Source organism: Ziziphus jujuba, chromosome 10 (genome assembly GCF_031755915.1).
Source record: "Ziziphus jujuba cultivar Dongzao chromosome 10, ASM3175591v1".
NCBI classification, from domain to species: Eukaryota; Viridiplantae; Streptophyta; class Magnoliopsida; order Rosales; family Rhamnaceae; genus Ziziphus; species Ziziphus jujuba.
This window is the reverse complement of record NC_083388.1, coordinates 28232224-28258343: the sequence shown is the minus strand read 5'-3', so window position 1 is coordinate 28258343 and position 26120 is coordinate 28232224. Positions and strand designations below refer to the sequence as shown.

General features: G+C 35.9%; 5 protein-coding genes across 6 annotated transcripts; 4 read left to right on the top strand and 1 right to left on the bottom strand.

Annotated features, from left to right (window-relative positions):
• Positions 1-1838: 1838 nt before the first annotated feature.
• Positions 1839-5106, top strand: LOC107404662 (ETHYLENE INSENSITIVE 3-like 3 protein). Of its 2 annotated transcripts, none has more exons than XM_016011643.4 (2): positions 1839-2276; positions 2946-5106. In XM_016011643.4, exons 1-2 carry the CDS (start codon positions 2242-2244, stop codon positions 4711-4713), a joined length of 1803 nt encoding a protein of 600 aa, XP_015867129.3. In that variant the 5' UTR covers positions 1839-2241; the 3' UTR covers positions 4714-5106. The 2 variants fall into 2 exon arrangements, with proteins under 2 accessions (XP_015867129.3, XP_048324310.1); XM_048468353.2 differs by lacking the exon at positions 1839-2276 and having other exon boundaries at positions 2301-4739; positions 4839-5106.
• Positions 5107-7174: 2068 nt separating this feature from the next.
• Positions 7175-8630, bottom strand: LOC125421056 (G-type lectin S-receptor-like serine/threonine-protein kinase LECRK2). The gene is made up of 3 exons (XM_060812200.1): positions 8369-8630; positions 7541-8069; positions 7175-7442 (listed from the first exon to the last, which is right to left on the bottom strand). Exons 1-3 carry the CDS (start codon positions 8628-8630, stop codon positions 7175-7177), a joined length of 1059 nt encoding a protein of 352 aa, XP_060668183.1.
• A 2765-nt stretch (positions 8631-11395) lies between these two features.
• LOC132799733 (uncharacterized) lies at positions 11396-13583 on the top strand. Its single transcript, XM_060812199.1, has 4 exons — positions 11396-11753; positions 11842-11960; positions 12074-12170; positions 13249-13583. The coding sequence occupies exons 1-4, from the start codon at positions 11396-11398 to the stop codon at positions 13581-13583; spliced, it is 909 nt and encodes a 302-aa protein (XP_060668182.1).
• A 3204-nt stretch (positions 13584-16787) lies between these two features.
• Positions 16788-21537, top strand: LOC107412626 (proline--tRNA ligase, cytoplasmic). Its single transcript, XM_016020439.4, has 12 exons — positions 16788-16934; positions 17107-17195; positions 17488-17580; positions 17666-17782; positions 18169-18356; positions 18642-18708; positions 19214-19336; positions 19441-19593; positions 19694-19975; positions 20145-20363; positions 20793-20886; positions 21200-21537. The coding sequence occupies exons 1-12, from the start codon at positions 16904-16906 to the stop codon at positions 21262-21264; spliced, it is 1521 nt and encodes a 506-aa protein (XP_015875925.1). The 5' UTR covers positions 16788-16903; the 3' UTR covers positions 21265-21537.
• A 434-nt stretch (positions 21538-21971) lies between these two features.
• Positions 21972-25196, top strand: LOC107412622 (lysine-specific demethylase JMJ30). The gene is made up of 6 exons (XM_016020433.4): positions 21972-22567; positions 23193-23402; positions 23722-23853; positions 23964-24107; positions 24327-24419; positions 24723-25196. The coding sequence occupies exons 1-6, from the start codon at positions 22091-22093 to the stop codon at positions 24909-24911; spliced, it is 1245 nt and encodes a 414-aa protein (XP_015875919.1). The 5' UTR covers positions 21972-22090; the 3' UTR covers positions 24912-25196.
• Positions 25197-26120: the final 924 nt, after the last annotated feature.

The window sequence follows — 26120 nt, the reverse complement described above, 5'->3', positions numbered from 1 at the left end:
TTTTAATCTTCACTATCAACATATAAATAATGACAACTCTTCTTTTGTTTTTCTTTTTTTCTTTTTTCTTTTTTTAACTAAATACATGTTTGAATAATGAAAAAAAAAAAGTAGTTGGAGCATCGTGTCTTTTTGAGATAGTGTAATTTTACGTATTAAATCGTTTATCCGGAATTGGTCATGTAATTTTACATATTCAACCAAAAAAGCTAGGGATTAACCCAATATTTAAGAGATCCATCGGCTGCATATATATTTGAAAGGAAAACAACCATCTTCACTAAGTTTAAGACTTTCACATTTGAAGGATTTATTTATTGAGAAGGACTAAACTACTTTTTGGGTTTAATTAATTAAAAGAGTAGGAGTTGGCTGAAAATTAAATTATGAAAAATAAAAGAGAGAAGAAGATAATGGGGGGGTTTGGTCCTTCTTAAAGTTAGTCAGCGTAAGATAAAGAATTCCCTTTTTTCTTTTTGTCTTCCTTTATTCATTTTTATGAGAACCTCTAGCTCTTGATTAACTTGATTGATTGACAAATAGAAGTTTGTGATCAGTCAAATATTAGTTGCTCGCTTTCTGTGTCAATCGGGTTTTCCTTTGCCGTATGGAAGTTATATACAATCAATGATTAATTTTGATTTGAGTTTATACTATGTGCTTTGAATTATTCAAACTTTGTTATCTAGGATGAACAATATTCTCGTCATTATTTGGAGATTATAAAGAGATAGCTTGGACATCTTTAATTTTGTAAATTGTTCCTATGTGTGAACCTCCAAAAAGACTAATAAATTGACCCATATTGTATGACGAACTAAAATATATGTGGATCAATAAATTCAAATTGACTCTGATCATTTTCTAATGTCTATATGATCAAAAAAAATATACATGAAAAAACATTTTGAAACTTAAAATTTTGATTTTCTTAGTCTACTATTTTGGTTTCAATGAATTTTCAATTTTAAACAGAAAAAAATTCTTTTTTATGCTTAAATGTGTATATATATATATATATATTTTAATTAATCGAGTCCTCTCTCCCTCTATAAAATTAAAGTTAAATTATTGTAAATTACTAAGAAAAAATGACAAACATGATAAGTTCTTGGATAGTATACAAAAGCGATGAATAAATCGATAAAAGTAAATAATTTGAGGTAGATATATATAATTCCTAATTTGCAGGATTATGAGCCATGTCAATTGACTTTTCTACTAAAAATAAAATTTTGTGTTAAATAAGGAAGAATTAGTAAATCAAATATGTTTTGGCAATAAAAGTAAAAAAAATTTCGACCAGCTTGATTTTCCAAAGTTAATTTTACATAAAAAGATAGGTGGTATATTTTGGTAATGAATTAGGATTCCAGCAAAGCAAGTAAGCAAGCAAAAAAGGGTACTTTAGCAACCAAAAACAAAAGAAGCAAAGCAAAAAAGGTTGTTATGAAGATTGAAAGGCCTTTTATAAATGCATGGTGATTGGTGAGTAGGATACCGTGTTTGGACCCCTAAGTAGTCACATCTCTTTCTAATAGGATGTCCATTCCTTTCCAAAACTATCCATTATATTATTATATTGCATTATATTTTTTTTTATATATTTTCTATTTTAGGGTGAAAATTACTTTATATTATTCGATTAAATAAATAATTGATTCCAGAATTTCATATATAACATAACATAGGCTGTTTTGTGATATTATTACAAGAATTAAAGGGTATTTTAGAGAAAAGACACACGGAAAACAATTCACGAGATTCTATTGGAAATTCTGGTGGATGAATCAATAAAAAGAAAAAAAGAAAAAAACAAACAATCATATATGAATGCGTCGCAGAGGATTACGCCTCGGAATTGGCGACTCTGAGTCAGAGACTGTGGCAGAGGTGTTTTGTGTCGTCGATTCGTAAGAACCTTTGGCCGACTTGCCTACCATCTCTCTCTCTCTCTCTCCTCTTATTATTTTTCTTTTCTTTTCAATTCTATTCGGATTTCAATCGTAGCCTTTTTCTTTTTTGATAAAATAAATAAATAAACAATAAAACCCTTTTGTGTATTTTCGTATCTCCTATTTATTTTTGATTGGATTCATATATCCGGTCACTCAGAAAAAACCATTCAAACGGAAAAAAAAAAAAAAAAAAAAGAGAATAGAAAAACGCAACCTTTTTTTTAAGGGGTTGTTTATATTTCTCATAAACAAAACTAAATCCTTCTACGCTTCTATCGATTATATGGGTGAATTTGAAGACGGGGGAGCTGATTCTAGGTAAGACTTTTTTTTTTTTTTTTTGTTTTTTTTGGGGGGGTTTATTAGGGCTTTTATGGAGTTCCAAATACTTTGAAATTGTACTGGGTCTTCTTTTATTCGTCCAGGAAATTGTTCAATTGAATTTTTTAGTTTTTTTTAATTGTTTGTATTTATTTGGTACAAATTGTCTGTTTGTAATTCAATAGTATTTGGATGGGTGTGTTCTGACCGATCGATGAATTGTGTTATACATGTATGGGGTTTTTCTTTTCGAGTTTTGGTTGGTGCCGCTGCTTATAAATTCCAAATACCCAATCTCAGTCATGTATATTAATTTCCATGTGTTAAAGCCCTACAAAAAAGTGGTAATTTTTGGCCCTTTTTTACAATTATGGGACTTTACCTGTTCCCGGAATTGCTTGTTTTCTGAGGAAGCGTTGGAAAGAAATTAAAATTTTTTTGTACTTGACTATGATTGTTTGGAACAAGAGAACAAAATCTCAACTTGATTAACTACTTAGCTTAATTAAGGAGAATTTTGTATTTTTTGGGCTCGGGTACAACAACTGGTAGGATTAGAAATCATATTTCATTCCTTTCGATAAGTTTATCAGCAACCACTCAAAGGTTGTTGTAATTTGATTCAATGGAGCAAACTCTGATGATTGATGATCAATTGGACGACAGCTCCGACATAGAAGTTGAAGACATAAGATGTGACAATATAGCAGAGAAAGATGTCAGCGATGAAGAGATTGAAGCAGACGAGTTGGAGAGACGAATGTGGAAAGATCGCGTCAAACTCAGAAGACTCAAGGAAAAACAGAAACTTGCTGCCCAACAAGCTGCAGAAAAGCAGAAACCCAAGCAGACCACCGATCAGGCTCGGAGGAAGAAAATGTCCAGAGCACAAGATGGGATTCTCAAGTATATGTTGAAGCTTATGGAAGTGTGCAAAGCTCGTGGATTTGTGTATGGAATCATTCCTGAGAAGGGAAAACCGGTAAGTGGTTCTTCTGATAACATTAGAGCATGGTGGAAGGAGAAGGTCAAGTTTGATAAGAATGGGCCTGCAGCCATAGCCAAGTATGAAGCAGAATGTGTTGCCACCATGTGTGAGGCAGACAATAATCGGAATGGGAACTCACAGAGCATTCTCCAAGACCTGCAAGATGCAACTCTTGGTTCTCTCTTATCTTCTTTGATGCAACACTGCAACCCTCCTCAAAGGAAGTTCCCATTAGAAAAGGGAAACCCACCACCTTGGTGGCCAACTGGGAATGAAGATTGGTGGATCAAATTAGGGCTTCCTACTGGTCAAAGTCCTCCTTATAAGAAGCCACATGACTTGAAGAAGATGTGGAAGGTTGGCGTTTTGACGGCTGTGATAAAGCATATGTCACCTAATATTGCAAAGATAAGGAGACATGTTCGGCAGTCAAAATGCTTACAGGATAAGATGACAGCAAAGGAGAGTGCAATCTGGCTAGGAGTTTTAAGCAGAGAGGAGTCCCTCATTCAGCAGCCGAGTAGTGATAATGGAACATCTGGCATAACTGAGATGCCCCAAGGAGGACGTGGTGAAAAGCAACCTGCTGCTAGCAGTGACAGTGACTATGATGTTGATGGTGTTGATGATGGTGTAGGCTCTGTTTCATCTAAAGAGGATAGGATAAGTCAACCTGTGGATATGGAGCCCTCTGCAAATTTACGCAATAGCACTGCTAACCCTGTCCAAGATAAAGAGCCAAGGGAAAAGCAACGGAGGAGAAAAAGACCTCGTGTAAGATCAAGCCCTGGTGATCAAGTTCCTCAGCCATCTCAGAATGAGCGTTTACAGATTGAGCCAAGAAATGCTCTGCCAGATATAAACCACACTGATCAGTTGATTGGAATGATGTTGGATGAAGGTCAGCAGGAAGATGAGACACCGACGGCCTTGCATCCACTGGAAAAAGATCTTGATGTCCAAACTCCATTACCAGTATCTGAATTCAACTACTTCTCTGCTCCTACTGACAATGTAATTTCGACACAGAGTATGCATGTGGGTGGAACAGCCATGCATTATACCGCGGTACGAAATCCTGAGATGCACAATGGAGATAAATATAATTACTACAATCCAACAGATTATGGTCATAGTCATGGCCAACAACAGTCTCAGCTTGCGGTGAATGAACATCATGTTACACCAGCAAATGGAGATGATATATCAACAGTACATAGGAATGGAAGTGAGGTCATTGGAGGAGACTTGCCCTATTATGTAAAAGACCCGTTTCAGAGTGAAGAAGATAGACATATTGATGCTCAATTTGGGTCTCCCATTAATAGCCTGTCATTAGATTTCGGAGGATTCAATAGCCCATTCAATCTTGGAATTGATGGCACTACTAGTTCTTTGGAAGACTTTATGCTCGACGAAGATTTGATCCAATACTTTGGAGCATAAATTGTTAGATACTTCAGGATTAGATTGTAAGTCATGATTTATTAATTATATGCCTCCCTTTTTATTACTTAAGTTTAGAAATTTTGTTTAACGTATGGTGCTTTATTTATTTATTGTTTGCTCAGGACTGCAAAAATGACACATTCATTGCTCATTTGGGTGGCCTTCACTAATCCATTGGACATTTACCAGCATGAGTGTTATCATTTTTGCATTTCAGGACTGTAAGTTATGATCATAACTCTTCCGAACGTTCAAGTTGTGAACGGTTGAAAAAAATCATGAATTTTGTTGTTATCTAGTTCACCCCCTAGTTTGAAACCAACTTGTGGGGTTCATGTAAATGACTCAATTTGTTAGACTGGATAAATGGACAGTATGATTTCTGATAAATACGTGCATTATTTTCTTCTTTCTCATCATCAATGGGTATGACATAGTTGTTTTCTTGTATTCCATGTCTTTGAAATTTGTGTATCATCAATCAAATACGTTTTGTTAATATACGAGTCTGGCTAGCCTTGTGTGTAAAACCGGACAATTTAATCTCATAATAAGTTGAGTGGATGATCAATTGATTGAGGAGTGAGAGCAGGCATGTTACAGCTGGACGACCTTCAAATGCCATTCCAAATTGTTATCCCAAACTGGACTAAGGTAAGGAACCTGCCATGAACGAGTTGCTATATCTTTTTGTAACACGGAGTTTCTTTCCTTTGTACTCAACATGTAATAAAGAAGAGAAATTCCGATTAGTAAGCAAGTAAAACTGAATGTTATGGACAAAAGCTATATCGTTCTTTGTTTTGGGTTAAAAATTCATTCAAAATCTGGTATTGAGTACCTAGCAAAAAGAATATTCCATATAGAATGTGTACATGTGAGAAATAAATCAAGACGGGTTTTTGGTGTGGGTATTAAAAATACAGACTGTCTTGATTATTACGGCACACAATTTTAATTTGGTAAAAAGTTTATGAAAGGATATGTAAAGGCCGTTTATCTTTATCTTTGACAGTTACTCCCTATTGACTCTCTCACTGTATCTTTTTTTTGTATGGCTACGCAAAAATGTTTTTTAACGCAAGAAACCTCGATTTTACAAAATCCCCAATGAAACCTTGTCTCTTAAATATGAATAATGAATAATAGGACCAATGGAATTATTCTTACGTAAGGCATGACCGTTGAATGTTTGAAATTTGTAAGAGAGAGCAGTTGTTGTTTTGACCATTTTTCTCTGAATTTTTTGTTGAATATTATACCAATCAAGCAAAGACGGCGAAGACAACCATAACGGAAGTGGAAGGGCAAGATATGGTCTTTTGTCCCTTGACTATCCTCCAATAACCCACGGCCATCTGTCAAAATTCCTCCTAAGTATGTCTGTCCCCAACACGTGCCAGACTGTTATAGGTCTCCACTCATAACGTCCCTCCTTCGAGTTTTGCTGAGTTCTTGATTTTCACCAGTCCACTTTCTTTTCCGCGAACCTGTTTCTTGGGTTCACGCAAGGGACCCAATTTGTTACACCAGATAAAATTACAATGTTACGACAATTTTGGTCATTTCTTTGGACAATTATGATTCCTTATGAATATGCATTGTTTTTGTGCCTGTGCGGTGAACTACTGGCTCTGCATCACCTCTCAGTCTTCAAGTTTCTTAATACTCATTTCTCGATTTCAAAATTATTGAATTTGCATTGGCTTATTGATGGTAAAAGGAAAATGATACTTGCTTAATTTGATCAAATTGTCGTATGTTACCACAATAAATTAGGCCTATGTTTGTTTTCAGCCGTCGATTAACAGGAGAGTGGAAAAGGAAAATAAACATTTGCCACTGTTTGAAGCAGGAGCAAGATGACCATGCCAAACGTTAACATGCTGAATTCACTCGCTATCAGAAAAGCTTTGGCTGAGGCTGACCCCAAATCACAGGTTTCTTGTTTAATGTAAACGCCGACAACCTATTTTGTGGTGACAACTCAAAACTGGAAAAAAGAAGGATCGAAACCATGTTAAAGTTTCTATACTTACTCATAATTTGGATAAACAATTCAGTTTCTGTCAATTATGGGAATAATAATTTTGTTGGTTCTCAGACTGTTTTTGTCATTGCCTTTCCTTCTACTGGTTATTGTTAACGCAAAATCACACCTTTTTATTTTTAATTAAGAATAGATCTGTAGTATTCCTTGCTTTTGGATATTTCAAGGCCTTTTGAATTTTATTTTATTTTATTTTTTTTGAATGAATGAACGAATGAAAGGGCTACGTTGGTTAATTAGATCAAAACTGTGGGGGCAAAAGTAATTTTATCAAACAACCAGCTGACATACACAAGAAAATTAAGTTACATGGCAAGAGCAGACAGTTCAGTTTCACCTTAAGTGACAAATTCTTACAAGGTGGAAAATACTTGCACATAGCATATGGTTGCATGGGTCTGAGAGAGATCAAGATGAAGATGGATCTGGGGGAATTGAGGCTTCAACAGTTCCATCCACCATCTGCTCAACTTTTTTCATGGTGGGTCTGAGTGAGGGATCGTCTTGAATGCACCAACTTGCAATCTTCACTAACTTCTCCACCCTCTTCAAGTCCTCCGTTGCCTCCTTGTCATCCTTTACTAAGAGCTCAAGTTTCCTTTCTACATAGCATTCATATGCCCGTTCAGCAAGTATGATTTCATTTTCATCCCCTGCCTCTGCTTTAACATTTTTCCTGCCATAGAGCAGCTCCGATAACAAAATGCCAAAGCTGGAGACATCCACGTTTACTGATATTGGCTAAATTCCAGTCGTTGTTCGAGTTTGTCTGACTTCAAGAGCTTGGCTAATCCAAGGTCTGAAATTTTTGCTGTAAATTTGTCATCTAAAAGAATGTTCTGAGGCTTGATGTCACAATGTATGATTTGAGTGCTGCAGCCTTCGTGCAAGTAGAGTAGCCCCCTTGCTGCATCTGAGGCTATTTGGATCCTGCCGTACCAGTTGATCCTTGAATCTCCAAAGAGGAAGCTTTCAAGAGAACCATTGCTCAGAAACTCGTTTATGAGAAGCCGGTGTTGCTCTTCAGTACAGAAGCCTAGCAGTTTGAGTAAATTTCTATGATTTGGTCGGTCAATTGCACTCACTTCAGTTCTGAATTCCACATCACTTTCTGCCACCATGCTGTTGAATCTTTTTAAAAGCAATGAATTTTCTGCCACCACTACGCAATTCTTCACTTTTTTCACCCTTTTTATCCCGCATAACTGAAAGATTGGAGATTCGCGACTGGAAAGATTTGGCTGCTGCTTAATCTCTTTTCTTCTCTTGTAGTAGGAACGAACAGCCAGAAAAGCTACTGGTGCTAATAGAAAGTTCACAAAAACAGAGATACTTAAAGAGGATTGTTCCAATTAGCATCAAAGTTGAATAATCATTCTCTTTCGAAACTGTATTTCTAGGTATAAACGTAGAACTGTCTTTCCTTATTGCCACCGAGTGATTCCATCAATACCAGGGTCGATCCTGCCGTTCGAGAGAGGTGACTTTTCTTGAAACACAACCCATCTTGAAACATGACAGCGACACATAAACCATCTCCTAAGCATGGCTGCCAGCGTTAATCTTCTGTCACGTTTTGAAAATGCTTATAATCAGAATAACCCCAATCTCCGTTTGGCATCTCATAGTAATGAAAGAGATCTATTTCAGGAGATTCTTTGTCACAGCTTTGTAAAAGGAAGTCCTGTTTGCATCCTTCCACAACATCACCAGGATCAACGAAGGAGTAACCTCCAGAGCAGTGGCAAGTGGCTCTCTGATCATATGTGCAGGAGCTATTGAACCCACAAGGTCCAACACCTCTATCCTCTTCCACTAGTAAGCATATGTTTGAAGGCACGGCAGATAAAATGGACCAGGCCATGGGCCTTCCTCCACTGGATGCGGAGCTCCTTGGGTAAACAAAATGCCTCGAAGCTCCATCATAGTCGAGGACTGCTCTCTGGTAGAAATCTTTTATTGGGTGATAGCATGCTAGCTATCCTTTCATCCTTTGCTGCAAGGTAAATGGAGCCTGACGTGTTGAAGATGAGCTAAGTCCCACTGGCTGCGGCTGTATCCCGTACGTAAAACTTACAACATCCGAAGCAGAATGCCTTGTGAAAAGCACAAGATCTCCACCAAGGAAGAACGGGGGAAATTTTCCTTGAAATTATTTTGTGTCATGTAACCAGTGTGCCTCCTTCAGCAAAAAGTTGCGTTGGTAAAACCGTGTCAGTTGGTTGCCTAAAAGTCTCCCACAAATATACAGAACCATTGTTTGCCAGCACCGAATTTCCAGAATCAAGCATGGGTGCATGGGCAACTCCACTGTCGTTGGAATCAGATTTCCAAATTTGTTGTCCTGTTTGAGCATTGAGAAGGAGCTGGCCGTTTTAGGTAAGTTCAACTTTGGGTTGAATTGGCACTAGATGATTTCCATTAGCTGACCAAACTATGGTTTTCTCAGGTTTTTTGTTGGACCAGACGGCTAGTAAGAATCCATCTTTTTGAATTTGTTGGAAATCGAAAGTGAATTCAGCAGATGGTGATGTCCAGAAAGAGTTAATATTGTTTTGTGCAACGAGGGAGGAGCAAGAGACACGTTCTTGTAAGTTTAAGCATCGGCAGAAAATGGCATCTGTTAAAATTAAGATGAGTACAAGGAAGTAGAAGAAAAAGAAAAGCAAAAGGTATAATGGTAAAATGGCCATAGGGTAGAGAAAGAATTTGTGCAGTTAATGAAGAAAAGTAAACGTAATATAAATACACAGCCATTGCTGCTACAGAAGGAGGGAAAGGGGTTGACTAACCATTCCTGAGTATAGTGGAAAGACCTAAAGACCAGTTCAATGCTATTTTATTTTATTTTTAATTATTATTATTATTATTTATTTTTTTTTCCCGACTTTGTTGTCCTGTCCTACTCTTATCCATCCCTATGATTTCACAAAACCTCACACGATGACATACAACATCATAGTTATATTTACATATAAATATTCTTCAAAACTTGCAGATTCTCTGCTGCAAATTAATGCATGTTTATCCTCTAGATCATTTCCATGGTTATTTCATTCATGAATTCCTTGCTCACTTGCTTATGAAAATTCTTTATTTTTATTTTTTTAATTGCTAACATTAACTAATATACTAACAGATATTATCTCCATTCATTGACTTCAGACTGGCGGCCAAATATGAAACTGCAACGTATGTTCACGGCTGTTTTATAAACTAATTAATAAAACCCAAATTGCAAACCGCAAATCCTTCTGCAAATGACTTCAAAATGGATGACTATAAACATCTTTTGGCTACTACCAAAATAAATTAAAAGCAATGAATTAAAATTAAGCAACTTGGCATTCAATGTATACCAGTCAAAATATTTTGATATATGCTTTTAAATTTGTGTCTACTTTCCTGTAGGAATCAGCTTGTGATTAAAAAAGTTTTAGTGGTGGCTAAAACAAATAGCTGCGTTATATATGTATATAATATATGATTTGTGTCCATTTCATTATAATGTAGACATTATATTTTTATACACATCTCCACATATAATAGGGTGTTAAAATGAAAATTGCAGAACATCCATTATGTAAACAAGAACATTAATATTTACTTGACATTGATTGTAACATAATTCTTTCATGCATGCAGTCTATGAAATGTAAATAATTATTCAACATTAAAACATGAAATATAGCACATTTAGCATACATAAATTCTTAACAACCGCCACCTCAAATCATATGCATATATATATATATATATATATTAGAACTTAGATTGAACTGAAAAAAGAGGCAGGATCTGGTGGAATTGAGACTTCATCAGTTCTTTCAAGCATCTGTTTGACTGTCTTCATGGTGGGTCTGAGTTATGGCTCCTGTTAGTGTAATGACACTTTTGTTGGTGTCTTAGTTCCTTTTTTATGTTTAGTTACTTTATATTCAGCTTTTTGGTAAAACATTGTTGTATTAGGTAACCAAAGTATGACTTGTTTTTTGGTGGTATGATTACTGCAATAGTAGGTAAAAAGTAGATGATTTACTGTTGTAAGCTTATGTTTATATATTTTTGTCCAGAAATGAATAAAGTAAGTTTTTCACACCATTTTACACTCCTTGTTTTCTTTCCTTTCCTTTTGCTGTGTTTTTTGTTCCAAAAATCCAATAAATGGTATTAGAGCTCTAATGATCTTAGAGAGGCTGTGATTGAAATAGCAAAAAAAATACAAGAAACCTTCCTTCTACCTTTCCTTCCTTTTTTAAATGGCTTCAACTCATTTTTCTGCTCCATCACCTCCTATATTTTCTGGAAAAAATTATGCCATGTGGTCTATAAAAATGAAATCTTACCTTCAAGCTTTTGACTCGTGGGAAGTAGTAGAGACCGAAAGAAATCCTCCCCCTTCGACAACAAATCCCACTATCGCTCAAATAAAGCAACATAGTGAGGAGGTTGCTAAAAAGTTTAAGGCTTTATCTGCCTTACATGCTGGTGTTTCAGAAGTGATGTTCACCAATGGCTTGCACTACAGCTAAAGAGGCATGGGACAAGCTAAAAGAAGAGTTCCAGGGAAGTGCAAGAACAAGACAAATGCAGGTATTGAACTTAAGGAGGGAGTTTGAAACTTTAAGAATGAAGGATTCTGAGTTGGTAAAAGACTTCATTGACAGACTAATGAAGGTAGTAAACCAAATCAGAATTCTTGGAGAGGAGCTGAGTGACAGAAGAGTGGTAGAAAAAGTGTTGGTCAGCTTACCAGAGAAGTTCGAAGCAAATATTTCATCCTTGGAGGAGTCAAGAGACTTAAATCAGATTTCTTTGTCAGAGCTTGTTAATGCTTTACAAGCAACTGAACAAAGAAGATCTATAAGACAAGAAGAGGCTTTAGAAAGTGCTTTTCTAGCACTACAAAAAGGCAAGTCTCCAGCAAACAATAACCAAAGGAAGCAGCAAGATGGAGGAAGTAATGACAAAGGACGAGATGGTGTTGGTACAAACAAAGAGGGTGAAAGAAAGAAGTTTGTGATGTGCTTTCATTGCAAAAATGACAACCATTCTGAAAAATATTGCTGGTTTAGGCCTAATGTTCAATGTAGAGCGTGCAAACAACTTGGACATGTTGAAAAAGTTTGTAAAAACAAAGGAGAACCGATATAACAAGCACACCAAGTGCAAGTTGCTGATGAAGCATGGCAAAGTGAGGAAAGGCTATTTGTTGCTACATGTTATGTAGAAAACTGTAGCAAAGAAGCTTGGTTGGTGGATAGTAGTTGTACTCAACACATGACACATGATGCTGATCTCTTCAAGTGCTTAGACAGAAGCTTTGTTTCCCAAGTCCAAATTGGAAATGGAGACTTTATTCAAGTTCAAGGCAAAGAAGATGTGGCTGTGAAAACTTCAACAGGTACTAAACTCATTTCAAATGTGTTATATGTACCTGAAATTAATCAAAGCTTGTTGAGTGTAGGACAAATGCTTGAAAATGGATATTCTCTAAATTTTCAAAATAAGTCTTGCACAATATATGATTAACATGTAAGTGAAATTCCAAATGTTAGAATGAATAATAAAAGCTTTGAAGTATAATGGAATTGGAAAAAGAATGAAGTTCAAGCCTCAGAAGAGAATTTTATCCAAGAACATGATGAAATTAAGGAGGAGGCTGATTCAGATGATGAGAATGTTATTGGAATCCGAGGTACAAGACCCTTGTCCGATGTATATGACAGAGGCATCCGAAGTACAAGACCCCTGTCCGATGTATATGAGAGATGCATCCGAGGTACAAGACCCTTAACTGATGCATCCGAGAGAAGCATCCGAGGTACAAGATCCCTGGCCGATGTCCGAGGTATAAGACCTTTGTCCGATGTCTGAGGTAAAAGACCTCTGTCCGATGTCTGAGGTATAAGACCTCTGTCCGATGTCCGAGGTATAAGACCTCTGTCCGATGTTCGAGGTATAAGACCCCTGACCCCTGACCGATGTCCGAGGTATAAGACCTTTGTCCGATGTCCAAGGTAAAAGACCCCTGACCAATGTTCGAGGTAGAAGACCTCTATCCAATGTCCAAGGTAGAAGACCCCTGACCGATGTCCGAGGTAGAAGACCATTGACCAATGTCCAAGGTAAAAGACCGTTGACCGATGTCCGAGGTAAAAGACCCGTGATCGATGTTTGAGGTACAAGATCCCTGGCCGATGTTCGAGGTAAAAGACCCCATACCGATATCCGAGATAGAAGACCGTTGATCGATGTCCGAGATAAAAGACCCACGACTGATGTCCGAGGTACAAGACCCCTGGCCGATGTCTGAGGTATAAGACCCTTGACAGATGTATATGAGAGATGCCACCTAGCATTGTGTGATCCAATTACTTTCTATGATGCAAATCAGTTTGAGACATGAAGAGAAGCCATGGAAACTAAAATCAGCATGATAAACAAAAACAAGACTTGGGAGTTGGTGAAAAAACCTCAAGGCAAAAAGGAAATTGAAGTGAAGTGGGTCTTTAGGGCTAAGCTCAATGCAGATGGTACTATAAACAAGCATAAAGCAAGATTGGTAGAAAAGAATTATGTGCAGCAATCAGGTATTAATTGTGGAGATACGTTTGCACCAGTTGCAAGGCATGAGACAATCAAATTTCTACTAGCTCTTGCTGCTAAAGAAGGTTGGAAAGTTTACCAGTTAGATCTGAAATCCCCATTTCTAAATGGTTACTTGCAAGAAGAAATGTATGTTGAACAACTTGAAAGCTTTGTTGTTCAAGGAAAAGAAGACAAAGTTTATAAGCTGAAAGAAATGGTGAAGTGAAGCTGGTTCATTGCAAGTCTGAGGTCCAGATTGCTGATATTTTGACAAAAGCGTTGTCAAGAAAAAGGTTTGAAACATTAAGAAATGATCTTAACGTTTCCAACAAAAGTGTCAAGAAAGAGTGTTAGTGTAATGACACTTTTGTTGGTGTCTTAGTTCTTTTTTTTTTATTTTTAGTTATTTTATATTCAGCTTTTTGGTAAGACACTGTTGTATTAAGTAACCAAAGTATGACTTATCTTTTGGTGGTATGATTACTGCAATAGTAGGTGAAAAGTAGGTGATTTACTGTTGTAAGCTTATGTTTATATATTTTTGTCCAAAAATAAATTAAGTAAGTTTTTCACACCATTTTACGCTCCTTGTTTTCTTTCCTTTCCTTTTACCGTGTTTTTTGTTCCAAAAATCCAACAGTTCCTCTCGAATGCACCAAATTTCATTGTTCCTCTTTAGATTTTCTGGAGAGTTGTTGACTCAAAGGAAACAATACAAATCGAGCGTGGAAACCATGATTGAAGGCATGGCTATGTGGTAAATTGAAGACCAACTTTTAATTATATATTTGACACGTGAAATAAAGACAAATCTTTCGAAATCCAAAAGTGTCCTTAGACTGAATTGTTGTAACTGGTCCAACTCTACAATCTTATGATACTAATTTCAGATTTTAGTTTATGGTGCTGATGGGCAAAGCAAAAGCTGTTTGTTAAAAGTGTCCTTTGTCTAAAGTGTTATAACTGGTCCAGCTGTTTGCTAAAAGTGTCCTTTGTCTAAATTGTTATAGCTGGTCCAACTCTATGTAGCTTGCAGCTAATGCTATAGCTGCCCCTACAAGTCACCGTAAGTTAAAGCCAAGCCAAAAGTGTCCTTTGTCTAAATTGTTATAACTGGTCCAACTCTATGTAGCTTGCAGCTAATGCTATAGCTGCCCCCACAAGTCACCGTAAGTTAAAGCCAAGCCCCCTCCTACCCCCTTCCTCTGAACACCGACCCAATCAGCTCTTAGCTACAAAGGCCAAGCTCTGCTTTGGTCCAAGTCCATTCCAATAATTAAAGATCAGAAAAGACTCCCCCTTTTGGAGTATTTGCAATGGATGGAATTAGGCTAATTACATACTAACATTTTCTGACCGCTAAATTGTCCTTGGAACTTCTTAATGCGTATCTAATTTGGTGCTATCTTATTTTCCTTAATTAACTTGGTCATGCCCCCGTGATTATCTTAATTATTTGGATATTTCTGGTGGGCTATACTCTAATTCGTCAAGTGCTGCAATTGCTTCAGAAGGGAAGTCCCTATGAGGCTGAGCCGCGTCTCTCATATGTCGAAGGTGCCAGAGATGTTGCAATCCTTGAGGCAATGCTGAAATCTGGAAGCAGAAGGGTGCACCATTTCATGTAAAGAAGTTTTAAACTTAGTTGCTGGATCCATCTCTTGCCAGCTTAATTTGTTGCAGTTTACATTCAAAAGCTAAGATTCACAGTTTTATATTTTGATATGAATGTGAAATAAGATATGTGACACGATTTTACACATTCATGCTAAAAGGAAAAGGCTAGCTTATATTTGTTTATTTACTTTTGGTGTTAGAAGCCTTTTGAGGCTTCAATTAATCGATGTTATAATTAAATATGTGAATTTTGTAACATTTATATTATAAAAAATATAAATTATTCTTGAAGATGAAGATTTATCAACGACCACAGTTTATGTCATGAAAAAGAGGGGAAAATATTTATACTTTTCATGTTGTGGTACATGATCTGGGGACCCCTTCGAACATTCAGCCCCATTCTTCAACTTGTAAAGCTTGATTGATGAGATGAGTTATCACATGCCAAAGTTAGTGGAATGGGCCAGTTTAGTGATGAATTTTGACATGTATCATTAAATTCTTGTGCTAATTCATCTCTACAAGGTGAAATAGCAGCATGTTGCATCATGCACCTTCTACTGCAACTTGCAAAAGAACCATAGAATCGAACTGTTCTTTTATTTTTATTTTGGTGAATCAATTAGACAAAGCAACGTATACCAAAGGTACTTGATAAAAGAAAATTACAGCAAGTGAATGATGCGTAGAAACCCTCTACCTACTATAAAGAGTGCCGAGTCCAAGTTAAATTTCATATTTTTTAAGGAGAAACAGAAACGGTAGGAAACAACAAATGCACAGGAAACTTGTGGGTGTTTTCTCCAAAAGCGAGATCTTTTTTTTTTTATTTTTTTTTTGGGACCCCCCAAGGTACTAATGCCTCCTCCGTCTTCTCTTGAAAGTGCTCTTTTATGGCCCATCTTTAAAATATATATATATATATATATATATATATTGTTTGGGAAAAGGAACAGGTTGCTAGATTTGGGATTAATGGAGATTGGTTTGGGACTGTGGAAGACTCAGCGAGGCAAGTACCAACAGAGCCTGACTCTCTTCATCATAACAGCATGAGCAATCCTATAGGACCTTGATCAAAGCGATATACATATATATAGATATATCAGCTTGTATGATGCTTTTCATATATTGTAAAAGGGGCTTCTAGCAATATCAAATAGTATACTTTTGTTGTATGGTTACCTAAGAATTGCTTTGTGGGAATTTCTAAGTTGTATTTGGTATTTAGTCAGACTATATTATAATACCCGCACTTCTTTTTTCACTATTCTTTTGTTCTATTTATTAGACAATACTTATTCAAATGGTTGAATAAGAATGAGAAGCATTTTCCCTAGTCTTTTCCTTATCATTTCAAGACAGGGAGACAGAAAATTACATTAATATACAATATATTATTCTATTTAATTTTTAATGTTTTTGACTTATGTAGAAGCCTCTGAAATAAAATTTAGATATTAAAAAAAAAAAGAAAAAAAAAAGGTAATCAGTATTTCTTTTTTCACTTGAAAAAGAAAAAAAAATAATTTTATTAGAATTTATTTGTTTTATTACATTTTTTTAATTGAGTATTTAATAATATTGTCATCATTAACAATTTAACATAATTTATTTTTGCAAGAATTAAGACTTAATTCTGAATTTTTAAAATTTTTTTTGGGTGAGTTTTAAGCATGCCATTTGAAATATTTAAACTTCAAATTCAATATTAAAATGGAAAATAACACCAACCGATACGTTGTCTTGAAAATGTTTCATCTTTTCCACTTAACTTGGTAAACAAGTTAGTTGGCTTATTCTTTCTCGTGTTTCACCCGCTCTGCTCGGCCTCGCACCGAAATCTTCTCCTCTTATATACTTTCCATTATTTCAATCTTTTTAGTAGTTAAGGTGGCTGGAGGGACGAAAAAGCCCAGTGGAGAGATGGAAAAGGGTAATGCTAATGTAGGCTGTGGTGAGTTTTCATGCCCAAGTATTTTTGTCTTCACATATTTTTTGTTGTATTTATCAGAAACTGCACTTCCAAACTACACAAAGTGTATTGTTTTTTTGACACCCTGTGGTGTATGTATTTGATATTCAGATTGTTTTTTTGACACCCTGTGGTATATGTATTTGATATTCAGACTTAAGAAAGCAGGAGGAGGTTATGGAAGTGACTGGATTGGGACTTTCCAACAAGAAAGATGAGAACTTTGGAGAGTGGTACTCTGAGGTATCTTTTAGATATTTTTTGTTATGGGTTTCAGAATTTGAAAGTTAGTCCTGGATAGGAATTGGGTTTCTCATGTCCTGGGTGTGACACCTGTCATTTAGGCCATAAATTCACATGGAAATATATTTGTTGTGCTTCTTGTGTTAAGTCTTGCCATTAGAGAATTAAAGCATTTTAAAAGTTGATGGATTTGGTTCAGTATGCTCTCCTTAAAACTGAGTATGATAAAGATGCTTGAGGTGTTTGTTATGTAATTTTTAATTTTTAATTTTATTGGTCTTTTGGTTTTTAGGTAGTTTTGAAGGGGGAATTGATTGAGTACCATCCTATTTCTGGCTGTTATGTTCTGAGGCCTTGGACAATGTCAATCTGGAATGCCATGAAAGTGAGTACAAACCTCTCCTTTCTTTATTTCATCTTTCAAATCTTTAAGTTAGCAATTCCATATTTACAATGATGTCAACGTGCAGAAATTTTTTGATGCTGAGATCGAGAAATTGGGGATCGTGGACGCAAAGTTTCCTCTTTTTGTAAATTCTGATGATTTGCGAAGGGAGAAGGATCACATAGATGGTTTTGCACCAGAGGTGAGCTCCAAATTCATTTGGCACAATGAGAAAAGTAAACTTTCTTTCAAAACTGGGGTAGAGTAGGCTTAATATAGATTATGTAATCTATTACACCATACTGTCTGGAAAATCATTTTATAACCCCCAACATAATGACTTTCATGCGGAGAAACCATAACATCTACAGACAAAATGTCAACTTTTTGAAGTTTTTCTTGCTACTGGAGATAGTATTGTTGGTCTTTTCCAGGGTAAAATCAGAATCATAAGTTAGTGGAATTCTTCTTTGATTGATGCTAATTCTAATTCTACTGTTAGTGTCCCCTTTGACCTTTGTTTTATTCAGACAACAAAAGTTGAATTCTTTTACTGTTACATTTTCATCTCATTGGACCTTTTCTCAGGTTGCTTGGGTGACTAAAACTGGGAAATCTGATTTGGAAGTGCCAATAGCCATTCGCCCAACTAGTGAGACTGTAATGTATCCGTACTTTTCAAAGTGGGTCAGAGAACACCATGACCTTCCTTTGAAACTTAACCAGTGGTGTAATGTTGTTCGGTGGGAGTTTAGCAATCCTACTCCATTTATCAGGTAACTTCTTGATTATCCATGATAATTTGATTTCCTTTTACTGTGTTAATGGAAACTAGGCTACTGGATTATTCCATGACAGTGAGAGTGGGACATTTCTTATACTATTTTAATCGGTAGTTTTGTACTAATATATATACAACTGTTTGCTTGATTCCAGCACTCAGCTGATTGTGCAGATTCTGTAGTAGCTTGTCTCAATTCGATTCCACCAAGCTTTCAAAATACTTGTTAATGAAATTATACCTAGAGTCTTGCTAATGTCGATATATTTACTTACTGTAGGAGCCGTGAATTTGATTGGCAGGAAGGGCATACTGCTTTTGCAACAAAGGAAGAAGCAGATGCAGATGTATGTAAACAAATTTTTAAAGAGAAAATGTTATTGTTTGCAGTCTTTCTTCATTCATTTTGAAAATTGCTGATTTGCGCTGATTTTGTTTACGCCAGAGGTTCTGTTACCATAAGAATCTTTCCATTTAGCATTTTTCTTCCATCACACAGTTAAACCTTATTGATGTTTGTGGTGCATCTCATTGGCTTTTACAGCAGAATTTGTCTCCAATCCCATTTGAGTAATATAGCAATTAATTGTGATGAATCCTACAATCCTAAAATTTGATCACTATAGAAAAATAGTTTGCTGGAAATTACACTGCTACTGAAAGTCCAAATATTGGAGCTGTCAAATTTGATGATATCTTTGTATCTTTAAATAAATCTAGAACAATTTTATTATACGATGTCTTCTGTATTCTAAACTTATTTTGATGATCTGTCTTCAGATAAGCCATCCAAATCGGAACATGAGCAAGCTTGAGCTTATACGTGATGTCTGTTTGATGTTGTTCTGTTAGGTTGAAGAAATATTGGAATTATATAGACGGATATATGAAGAATACTTGGCTGTTCCTGTTATAAAGGGCAAGAAGAGTGAGTTGGAAAAGTTTTCTGGTGGACTTTACACAACAACTGTCGAGGTACAAATATTACCTTACCTGAAAACCCACATGCATAGTCCATTATGTGTCCATATTTGACAAATGACTTCTATATTTTTTGTCTATGCTAATGAATGAGCCAGGCTTTTATTCCTAATACTGGTCGTGGCATACAAGGTGCAACTTCACATTCTCTAGGTCAAAATTTTGCAAAAGTGTTCAATATAAACTTCCAGAATGAGAAAGGAGAGAAGGCTATGGTCTGGCAGAACTCTTGGGCCTTTAGCACTCGAACGGTACTTCCTATTTCTTATCTTCTCAAGCTGAACTACAGTCTCAGTACGTATTGTTGGATTAAAATCTCTTCATTTTAAATATATTTCCAAATATATTCAGATTGGGGTCATGGTGATGGTTCATGGGGATGATAAAGGCTTGGTTCTGCCACCTAAAGTTGCTTCTGCCCAAGTTATTGTTGTTCCTGTGCCATACAAGGATGCTGATAGTCGAGAAATTTTTCACGCCTGCACCAGTACTGTGAATACCTTGAAGAAAGCAGGCATTCGTGTTTTGGCAGATTTTAGGGACTACTCTCCTGGTTGGAAGTACTCACATTGGGAAATGAAAGGTGTTCCTCTAAGGATTGAAATTGGGCCAAAAGACTTGAGAAATGGTCAGGTCAGCAAGTTTTTACTTTTTCTGTAGTTGCTTTCATCTTCAAAAGTGTTTGTGTTTTATAAGGCTTTGTTCCAAGAATTTTTTTTTTTCTCTTTTTTCATTGTTATTTTGTGTGTATGTTTTGTGATCGATCAACATGAATAGTAACTAAATTTAATTGTAATCACAGGTACGTGTTGTTTGTCGTGACAACTCAGCAAAAATAGATGTACCTGTGGCAAACTTGGTTGAACAAGTAAATCAACTGCTAGCCACTATTCAACAAAGGCTATTTGAGGTGGCGAAACAAAAACGAGATGCTTGCACTCAGATTGTTACGACATGGGATGAATTTATTGAAGCACTTGGCCAAAGGAAATTGATCTTAGCTCCTTGGTGTGATGAGAAGGTACATGTCCCTTGCATGTTATGCAGCTCTGTTTATGAAGTCTTGTACTCTTATAGTCTAATCTGATCTTGCAGCTTCATGTGGGTTTTCATTTAACCGTTGTATTCCTATGCCTTCCTAGATTAAGGATGTTTGTTTCCCTTTTAATTCCATTTTTGTTTCTTTTACTACGATTTCGATGTCATGGACGAGTAATGCTGGTTTCTGTCATGAGTTAGTTATTGTGCTCAGTTGACTTCTGTTGCCTCTATATATTACTTTGTAAATATGTAGTTGTGAAATATATGTTCCCTGTGCTCTGAGTTTATAGTTTTAGTTTTTTGTTCAAAGTTGGTAAAATAGAGTGCATTTCTTCAAACTTTTTATCTGGGGGTTAATATATTCTATAGCCATTTTTTTTCTAAAAGAGACTCAGTGTCCTGACTCCAGGAAGTGGAGAAGGTGGTGAAAGCAAGGACTAGGAATGAGATGGGAGCATGTAAAACTCTCTGTTCGCCATTTGAACAGCCAAAACTTCCTGAAGGTACTCTGTCCATCTTTCAATTTCAGCATCGTTTATTTGTTTTGTTCCCTAGAGACACTCCAGATAGCAATAGTCTGTAATGTTTAACCCCTAGAACCTGGTTCTACCAGGCATGTTGCTAAAATTCCCTGCTCCCCTGATTCAACATATATTCAAACAACAGTCGGCTCTATTTTGACCTTGTCATTTATGCCATGGACCCCTGGATCAAACTAAATAGTTTACATGGTTTAATCATATTGTTTAGAGAACTAGTTGAACCAATGAAATGAAGTGTGCAACTCAGTCAGTGAAATCTTATCCTGTATTGTAGGTACATTGTGCTTTGCTTCCGGCAAGATTGCAAAGAAATGGACATACTGGGGCCGGAGATGCTAAAACCTTTAGAAGCATGCTACAACTGCAGCATCACTAGAAATTTGGTGTTCTTTTCCCCCTTTTACATGACCTGTCATCAAAAATGGGTTTCTAGCAATATATGATAGCATTTTCTTCTTCTTCTTTTTAAATAAAAGTTGTAAACAACTATGTTATGCTTGCCCTCTTACTGAAGCTACTTTGTATGCAACAAGTGGCTGACGCTATTTGGGAATTTCAGTCTTAAGTAATTAGAAGGTATTTGAAAGAAGTGGAGTAATTAAACTCTTAACCTCTTAATTAATTTCACCATAATTACGATTAAAATTCTTTCAGTTTAAAGGCAAGCTCAAATTTGTGATGTAAAACTGATAATGAGAGAGAGAAAAAGAAAGAGCTTCTAATGGGTGGTAACATGTAAGTAATGCGATTGTATACATAAAAACTAATCACATACAGAGAGAGAGAGGTAGACACAAAAATATCAGTGAGATATTTTCTTTGGGCGGAGATATTTAGAGGAGAAAAACCATCAGCTTTGGTCTTTTATACCTTTTTACACTAATTATAATATATATATATATATATATATAAAACCATCAGCTTTGGCCTTTCAAACCTTTTTACACTAATTACAATATATATATATATATATATAATTAATTAATTAATTTTCCTCCTTTTAATTTCTTAAATATCTTCCCTTTTTTTTTTTTCTTAAATACAAAAATATATTTAAAAATGAAAAGCGTTGGACAACGCCAGCACGTCGCATATACGAGAAGTCCCTTTACTAATTACTAAAGCAGAAACACAGTCAATCATTGTGACAAACATTTGTCCGGCAATGTCGTCGTCGCCCACCTCCAGCACCTTTACTTCCGGCGACGGCGACGCCTTCGACCACCTTGACACCCCCACCCTCGACGCCCAATCGTCCACCCTCCTCCACTCCATCTCCGAGCACGGAGGCTACGCCTACGTCCGCATGGCCACTCTCGCCGCCGCTGGCGACTTCCGAGCCGCTGAGGCGGCTCGTGAGATGGCGTGGGAGCAGCTTCACTCCGGGCCCTGGCACTCGGTCTTGCCCGTCTGGCGAGACGCCTACTCAATGGCGTGCCTCCAAGTGGCGAATCTCCATTTCGCCGGCAGTGACTACAGGGAGGCACTTAGGGTTTTGGATATGGGCCTTATAATGGGTGGTTCTCTCCTCAGGAAGGATTTGGACTCTGCGGTCGATAAGGTTTCTGCTAAGGCCAGGAGGGATGAGGTTGTTTCCAATTCAGATAGTCAACTAGTTCGTGGCGAGATCGACAAGGCGGAGGTGAGGTTCGTCCTTTCTAGTTTTGCTTTAACACCGTTTTGGTTCATTCGTCCTCTAATTATGAATTGTGATGGCAACGTTAAATTAAATTCTCAAGTTTTCTAATTTTAATTTTTTTCCCCTTTTTTGGGTATTTCTCAAATTTTTAACCCCTTTACTAATGGTTCATAAGGTAACTATCCGGAAATTGCATGCTTGTATTCGTGTTGAGTGGCCTAAGAAGAAGACTTTTAACAAGATGCAGGGTCATGCATTTTGGATCATATTTCCATCTTTTTGTTTCTAAATATTGCATGTTTCTAATAAACATTTAAAGAAAAGCAAACAACCATCAATAAGTATGATTTTCTTGCATAACTTGAAGACATGGAAGTTGTTTTGTACCTTATGAAGATACTAATAGAGATCAATTTTTTTCAAAAGATTATCCTTAAATTAACAATGTTTCTCATTTGTTCATCATTATTTGTTTGTTATGCCAAAACTTCTTGATAGCACTCCATGCATTATCTTATTTTACCTTGCATGTACTCTATTGAAATGGGTTATGGCTTTTTTTTTTCTGTACTTCCATGGAATAGCACTTTAACTTCTTGTGTTAAAATATTGCTAAAATACCATGCAGATGCTTCGAGTTTTGCCTGAAAGGTCCCTTTCCTGTAAGATGGTTGTGAAGAGGTCTGCTCTATCGTTGGAGGGATTTCTTCGTGAATATTTCTTATGCTGTTCCCCTGTCATAATAACCGACTGTATGGCTCACTGGCCAGCCAGATCAAAGTGGAATGACATGAATTATCTTAGAAGGATTGCTGGTGACCGTACCGTGCCAGTTGAGGTGATTAATCTTTCTGGTACTGCATTGAGATATTATAATTTACTCAGTTACTTTGGCTGCGGGTCTCTGATGTATTTTTAGTATTCTACCATGAAAAATGCATACTGATCTGAACTACCTGCAGTCAGTTTGATTCCCATGTATTGTGTGATCCAATATTATAATCTCTCGTTTTTCAGCTTTATTCTTTATAGCTGCTAGCCTTCCATTTTTGCCTTTTTCTGTTGGGTTGAAAGTTTTCTGTCTGCACAAGTTATCAAATTTCGATTGATATTGTTATTAATTAACTGAAAATTGGTAAAGTTAAAATGCTTTACAGGTTGGGAAGAACTATTTATGCTCTGAGTGGAAGCAGGAGCTTATCACGTTTTCCCAGTTTCTTGAGAGGATTCAGGCCACTGACTCTTCTGCTGTTCCAACATATCTTGCTCAGCATCCCCTGTTTGATCAGGTTTGCACAACCTTTTATATTGCTACCATGTCTTGGTGGTATGATGCTTTATCTCATTTTCAGGATGACCGTTCCTGTTTCTCATAATTGATAGCTTATCTAAATATCAGATAAATGAGCTACGGAAGGACATATGTGTTCCTGACTATTGTTTTGCTGGTGGTGGGGAGTTGAGGCCTCTAAATGCTTGGTTTGGTCCAGCAGGGACAGTGACTCCGTTACACCATGATCCACACCACAATATACTTGCTCAGGTAGTTCAGAATTAATCGTCCCCCTCTTCCTCCACCAGCATAAAAGGATAAAAGAACCATGTGCATCGTAGAACATATTTTTGTTTCTATATTTTAGCTTTATAATCCAATCAACATGAATGTTTTTAATTTTGATGAACCTAAAGGCAACCTCATAGTCGGATTCAAGAAACCATTATTGTCATTTACTAATTTTTTCATCCACCCCTCATTGTTCAGGTTGTTGGCAAAAAGTATATTAGGCTTTACCCTGCTTCATATTCAGAGGAACTTTACCCATACAGTGAAACCATGCTTTGCAATTCAAGCCAGGTAACCGCATGATACCTGCTAGAATAGAAGAACTATCCATGCAAACTTTATTTTTCTTTGATTCCTAATTATGTTATGTTTGCTTATGGTAATCTGTCAATTAGTACTTCTGTTGGTCCTCTAAGTTGTAAAGTGTCCTCCATCTTGCCTAAATATTTATTTTTCAATTCTAACAAGTTATTTTCTGTGCTATGCATGTCTCTTCGTTTTTTCATTCAGGCAAGCCAAGTATAGATTTTATAAGGCTTATACTCTGTCAAAAGTTCTACCGTTTACATGGACTGAATATCTTTTGTTTTGAAGGTTGATCTAGATAAGATAGACAAGAGAGAGTTTCCAAAGGTGCAAGACTTAGAATTCGTAGACTGCATTTTGGAGGAAGGAGAAATGCTTTATATCCCACCAAAATGGTGGCATTATGTGCGATCTCTTACAACAAGTTTATCGGTTAGCTTTTGGTGGAATGTCTCTGAAGGTTCAACTGTTTCTTGATCTTTCATGGCTCTCAATACAGGATCAGTCCGGCCCAACTTTATATGTGGCCTTAGGTGGGGGGAAAAAAAATGACTTTTGATTAAATATATTTTATTATAAATATAATGTTAATTGATGTATGTTCGCTTGCAATATATCTCTTTACAATATATTCCTTTTTTTTTCTTTCTTTTTTTGTTTTGCTTGGAAAAAGTAAGGAGGTTTGACGGCCTTAGGTGAGGGGGAAAAAAAAGACTTTTGATTAAATAGTATTTTATTATAAATATAATATTAATTGATGTATGTTCACTTGCAATATATTCCCTTTTTTTTTTTTTCCCTTCCTTTTCTGCTTTTCTTTGAAAAGCAAGGAGGTTTGACGGCCTTAGGTGACAAAAAAAAAGACTTTTGATTAAATAGTATTTTATTATAAATATTAATTGATGTGTATGTTCACTTGCAATATATTCCTTCTTTTTTTATTTTATTTTTTCTGCTTTGAAAAGTAAGTAAGGAGGTTCGACTTGAATATGTCTATGCACTGTTTCATACTCTTTTTCAAACAACTGTCGATCATAATCAATTTTTATTTTTTCATGAAAAGGTGTCAAAAATTGCTTCTTTTTTCTTTTTTTCTTTTTTTTCTTCTTTTTTTGTTTTTTGGTGATAGTGTACATTTCCATAAACACGAAAAAAGTAATGTTTGAATATTATTTTCAATTAAAAATTTTTTCTATATAAAATGTTTATTTCAATCCAAATATAATTGCTTTTTTACATTTCCATAGATACAAATAAAGAACGTGATATTTGAAAATTATTTTCCATTAAAAATGTTTGTTACATTTCAAATAAAGTGATGTTTATTGAAAATTCTTTTCTACTAGATCAAGTAATTTATTTTTTTATGATTCTATTTCATTAACAAAATTTCATTATTGCCATTAGAATTTTTATCATTATTATTATTTTAGAATAATGACTTCATTGAAGTCCAAGCATTAATATCGATTAGCTTTGAATGTATGTTGAAAATTTGCCCCTCAATTTCGTATGTCTTAATAAAGTAATTTACCTTCCGTATAAGATGGGCTATACGTTACATTGGTTTGCTCAAACCCTTATACTTTGAATGGAGCATGATGAGAGTGGTATAAATTTAGGCAATATTTTGTGTGATAAGATGATGAAGAACGTATAAAAGTTCTCAGCCAAGGAAAAGCATTG

Coding starts and splice junctions, on each gene's coding strand:
- LOC107404662 (XM_048468353.2), top strand. CDS start 2,905: ATGGAGCAAACTCTGATGATTGATGATCAATTGGACGACAGCTCCGAC.
- LOC125421056 (XM_060812200.1), bottom strand. CDS start 8,630: ATGGCCTGGTCCATTTTATCTGCCGTGCCTTCAAACATATGCTTACTA. Junction 8,070..8,368: donor GATGCCAAACGGAGATTGGG/GTTATTCTGATT, acceptor ACTTTCTATTAG/CACCAGTAGCTTTTCTGGCT. Junction 7,443..7,540: donor GGATTAGCCAAGCTCTTGAA/GTCAGACAAACT, acceptor GCTCTATGGCAG/GAAAAATGTTAAAGCAGAGG.
- LOC132799733 (XM_060812199.1), top strand. CDS start 11,396: ATGAAGGATTCTGAGTTGGTAAAAGACTTCATTGACAGACTAATGAAG. Junction 11,961..12,073: donor TGCTGATGAAGCATGGCAAA/GTGAGGAAAGGC, acceptor GATCTCTTCAAG/TGCTTAGACAGAAGCTTTGT. Junction 12,171..13,248: donor GGCTGTGAAAACTTCAACAG/GTACTAAACTCA, acceptor AAAAACCTCAAG/GCAAAAAGGAAATTGAAGTG.
- LOC107412626 (XM_016020439.4), top strand. CDS start 16,904: ATGGAAAAGGGTAATGCTAATGTAGGCTGTG. Junction 17,196..17,487: donor TTGGAGAGTGGTACTCTGAG/GTATCTTTTAGA, acceptor TTTGGTTTTTAG/GTAGTTTTGAAGGGGGAATT. Junction 17,581..17,665: donor CAATCTGGAATGCCATGAAA/GTGAGTACAAAC, acceptor GTCAACGTGCAG/AAATTTTTTGATGCTGAGAT.
- LOC107412622 (XM_016020433.4), top strand. CDS start 22,091: ATGTCGTCGTCGCCCACCTCCAGCACCTTTACTTCCGGCGACGGCGAC. Junction 23,854..23,963: donor AGCATCCCCTGTTTGATCAG/GTTTGCACAACC, acceptor TCTAAATATCAG/ATAAATGAGCTACGGAAGGA. Junction 24,420..24,722: donor TGCTTTGCAATTCAAGCCAG/GTAACCGCATGA, acceptor TTTGTTTTGAAG/GTTGATCTAGATAAGATAGA.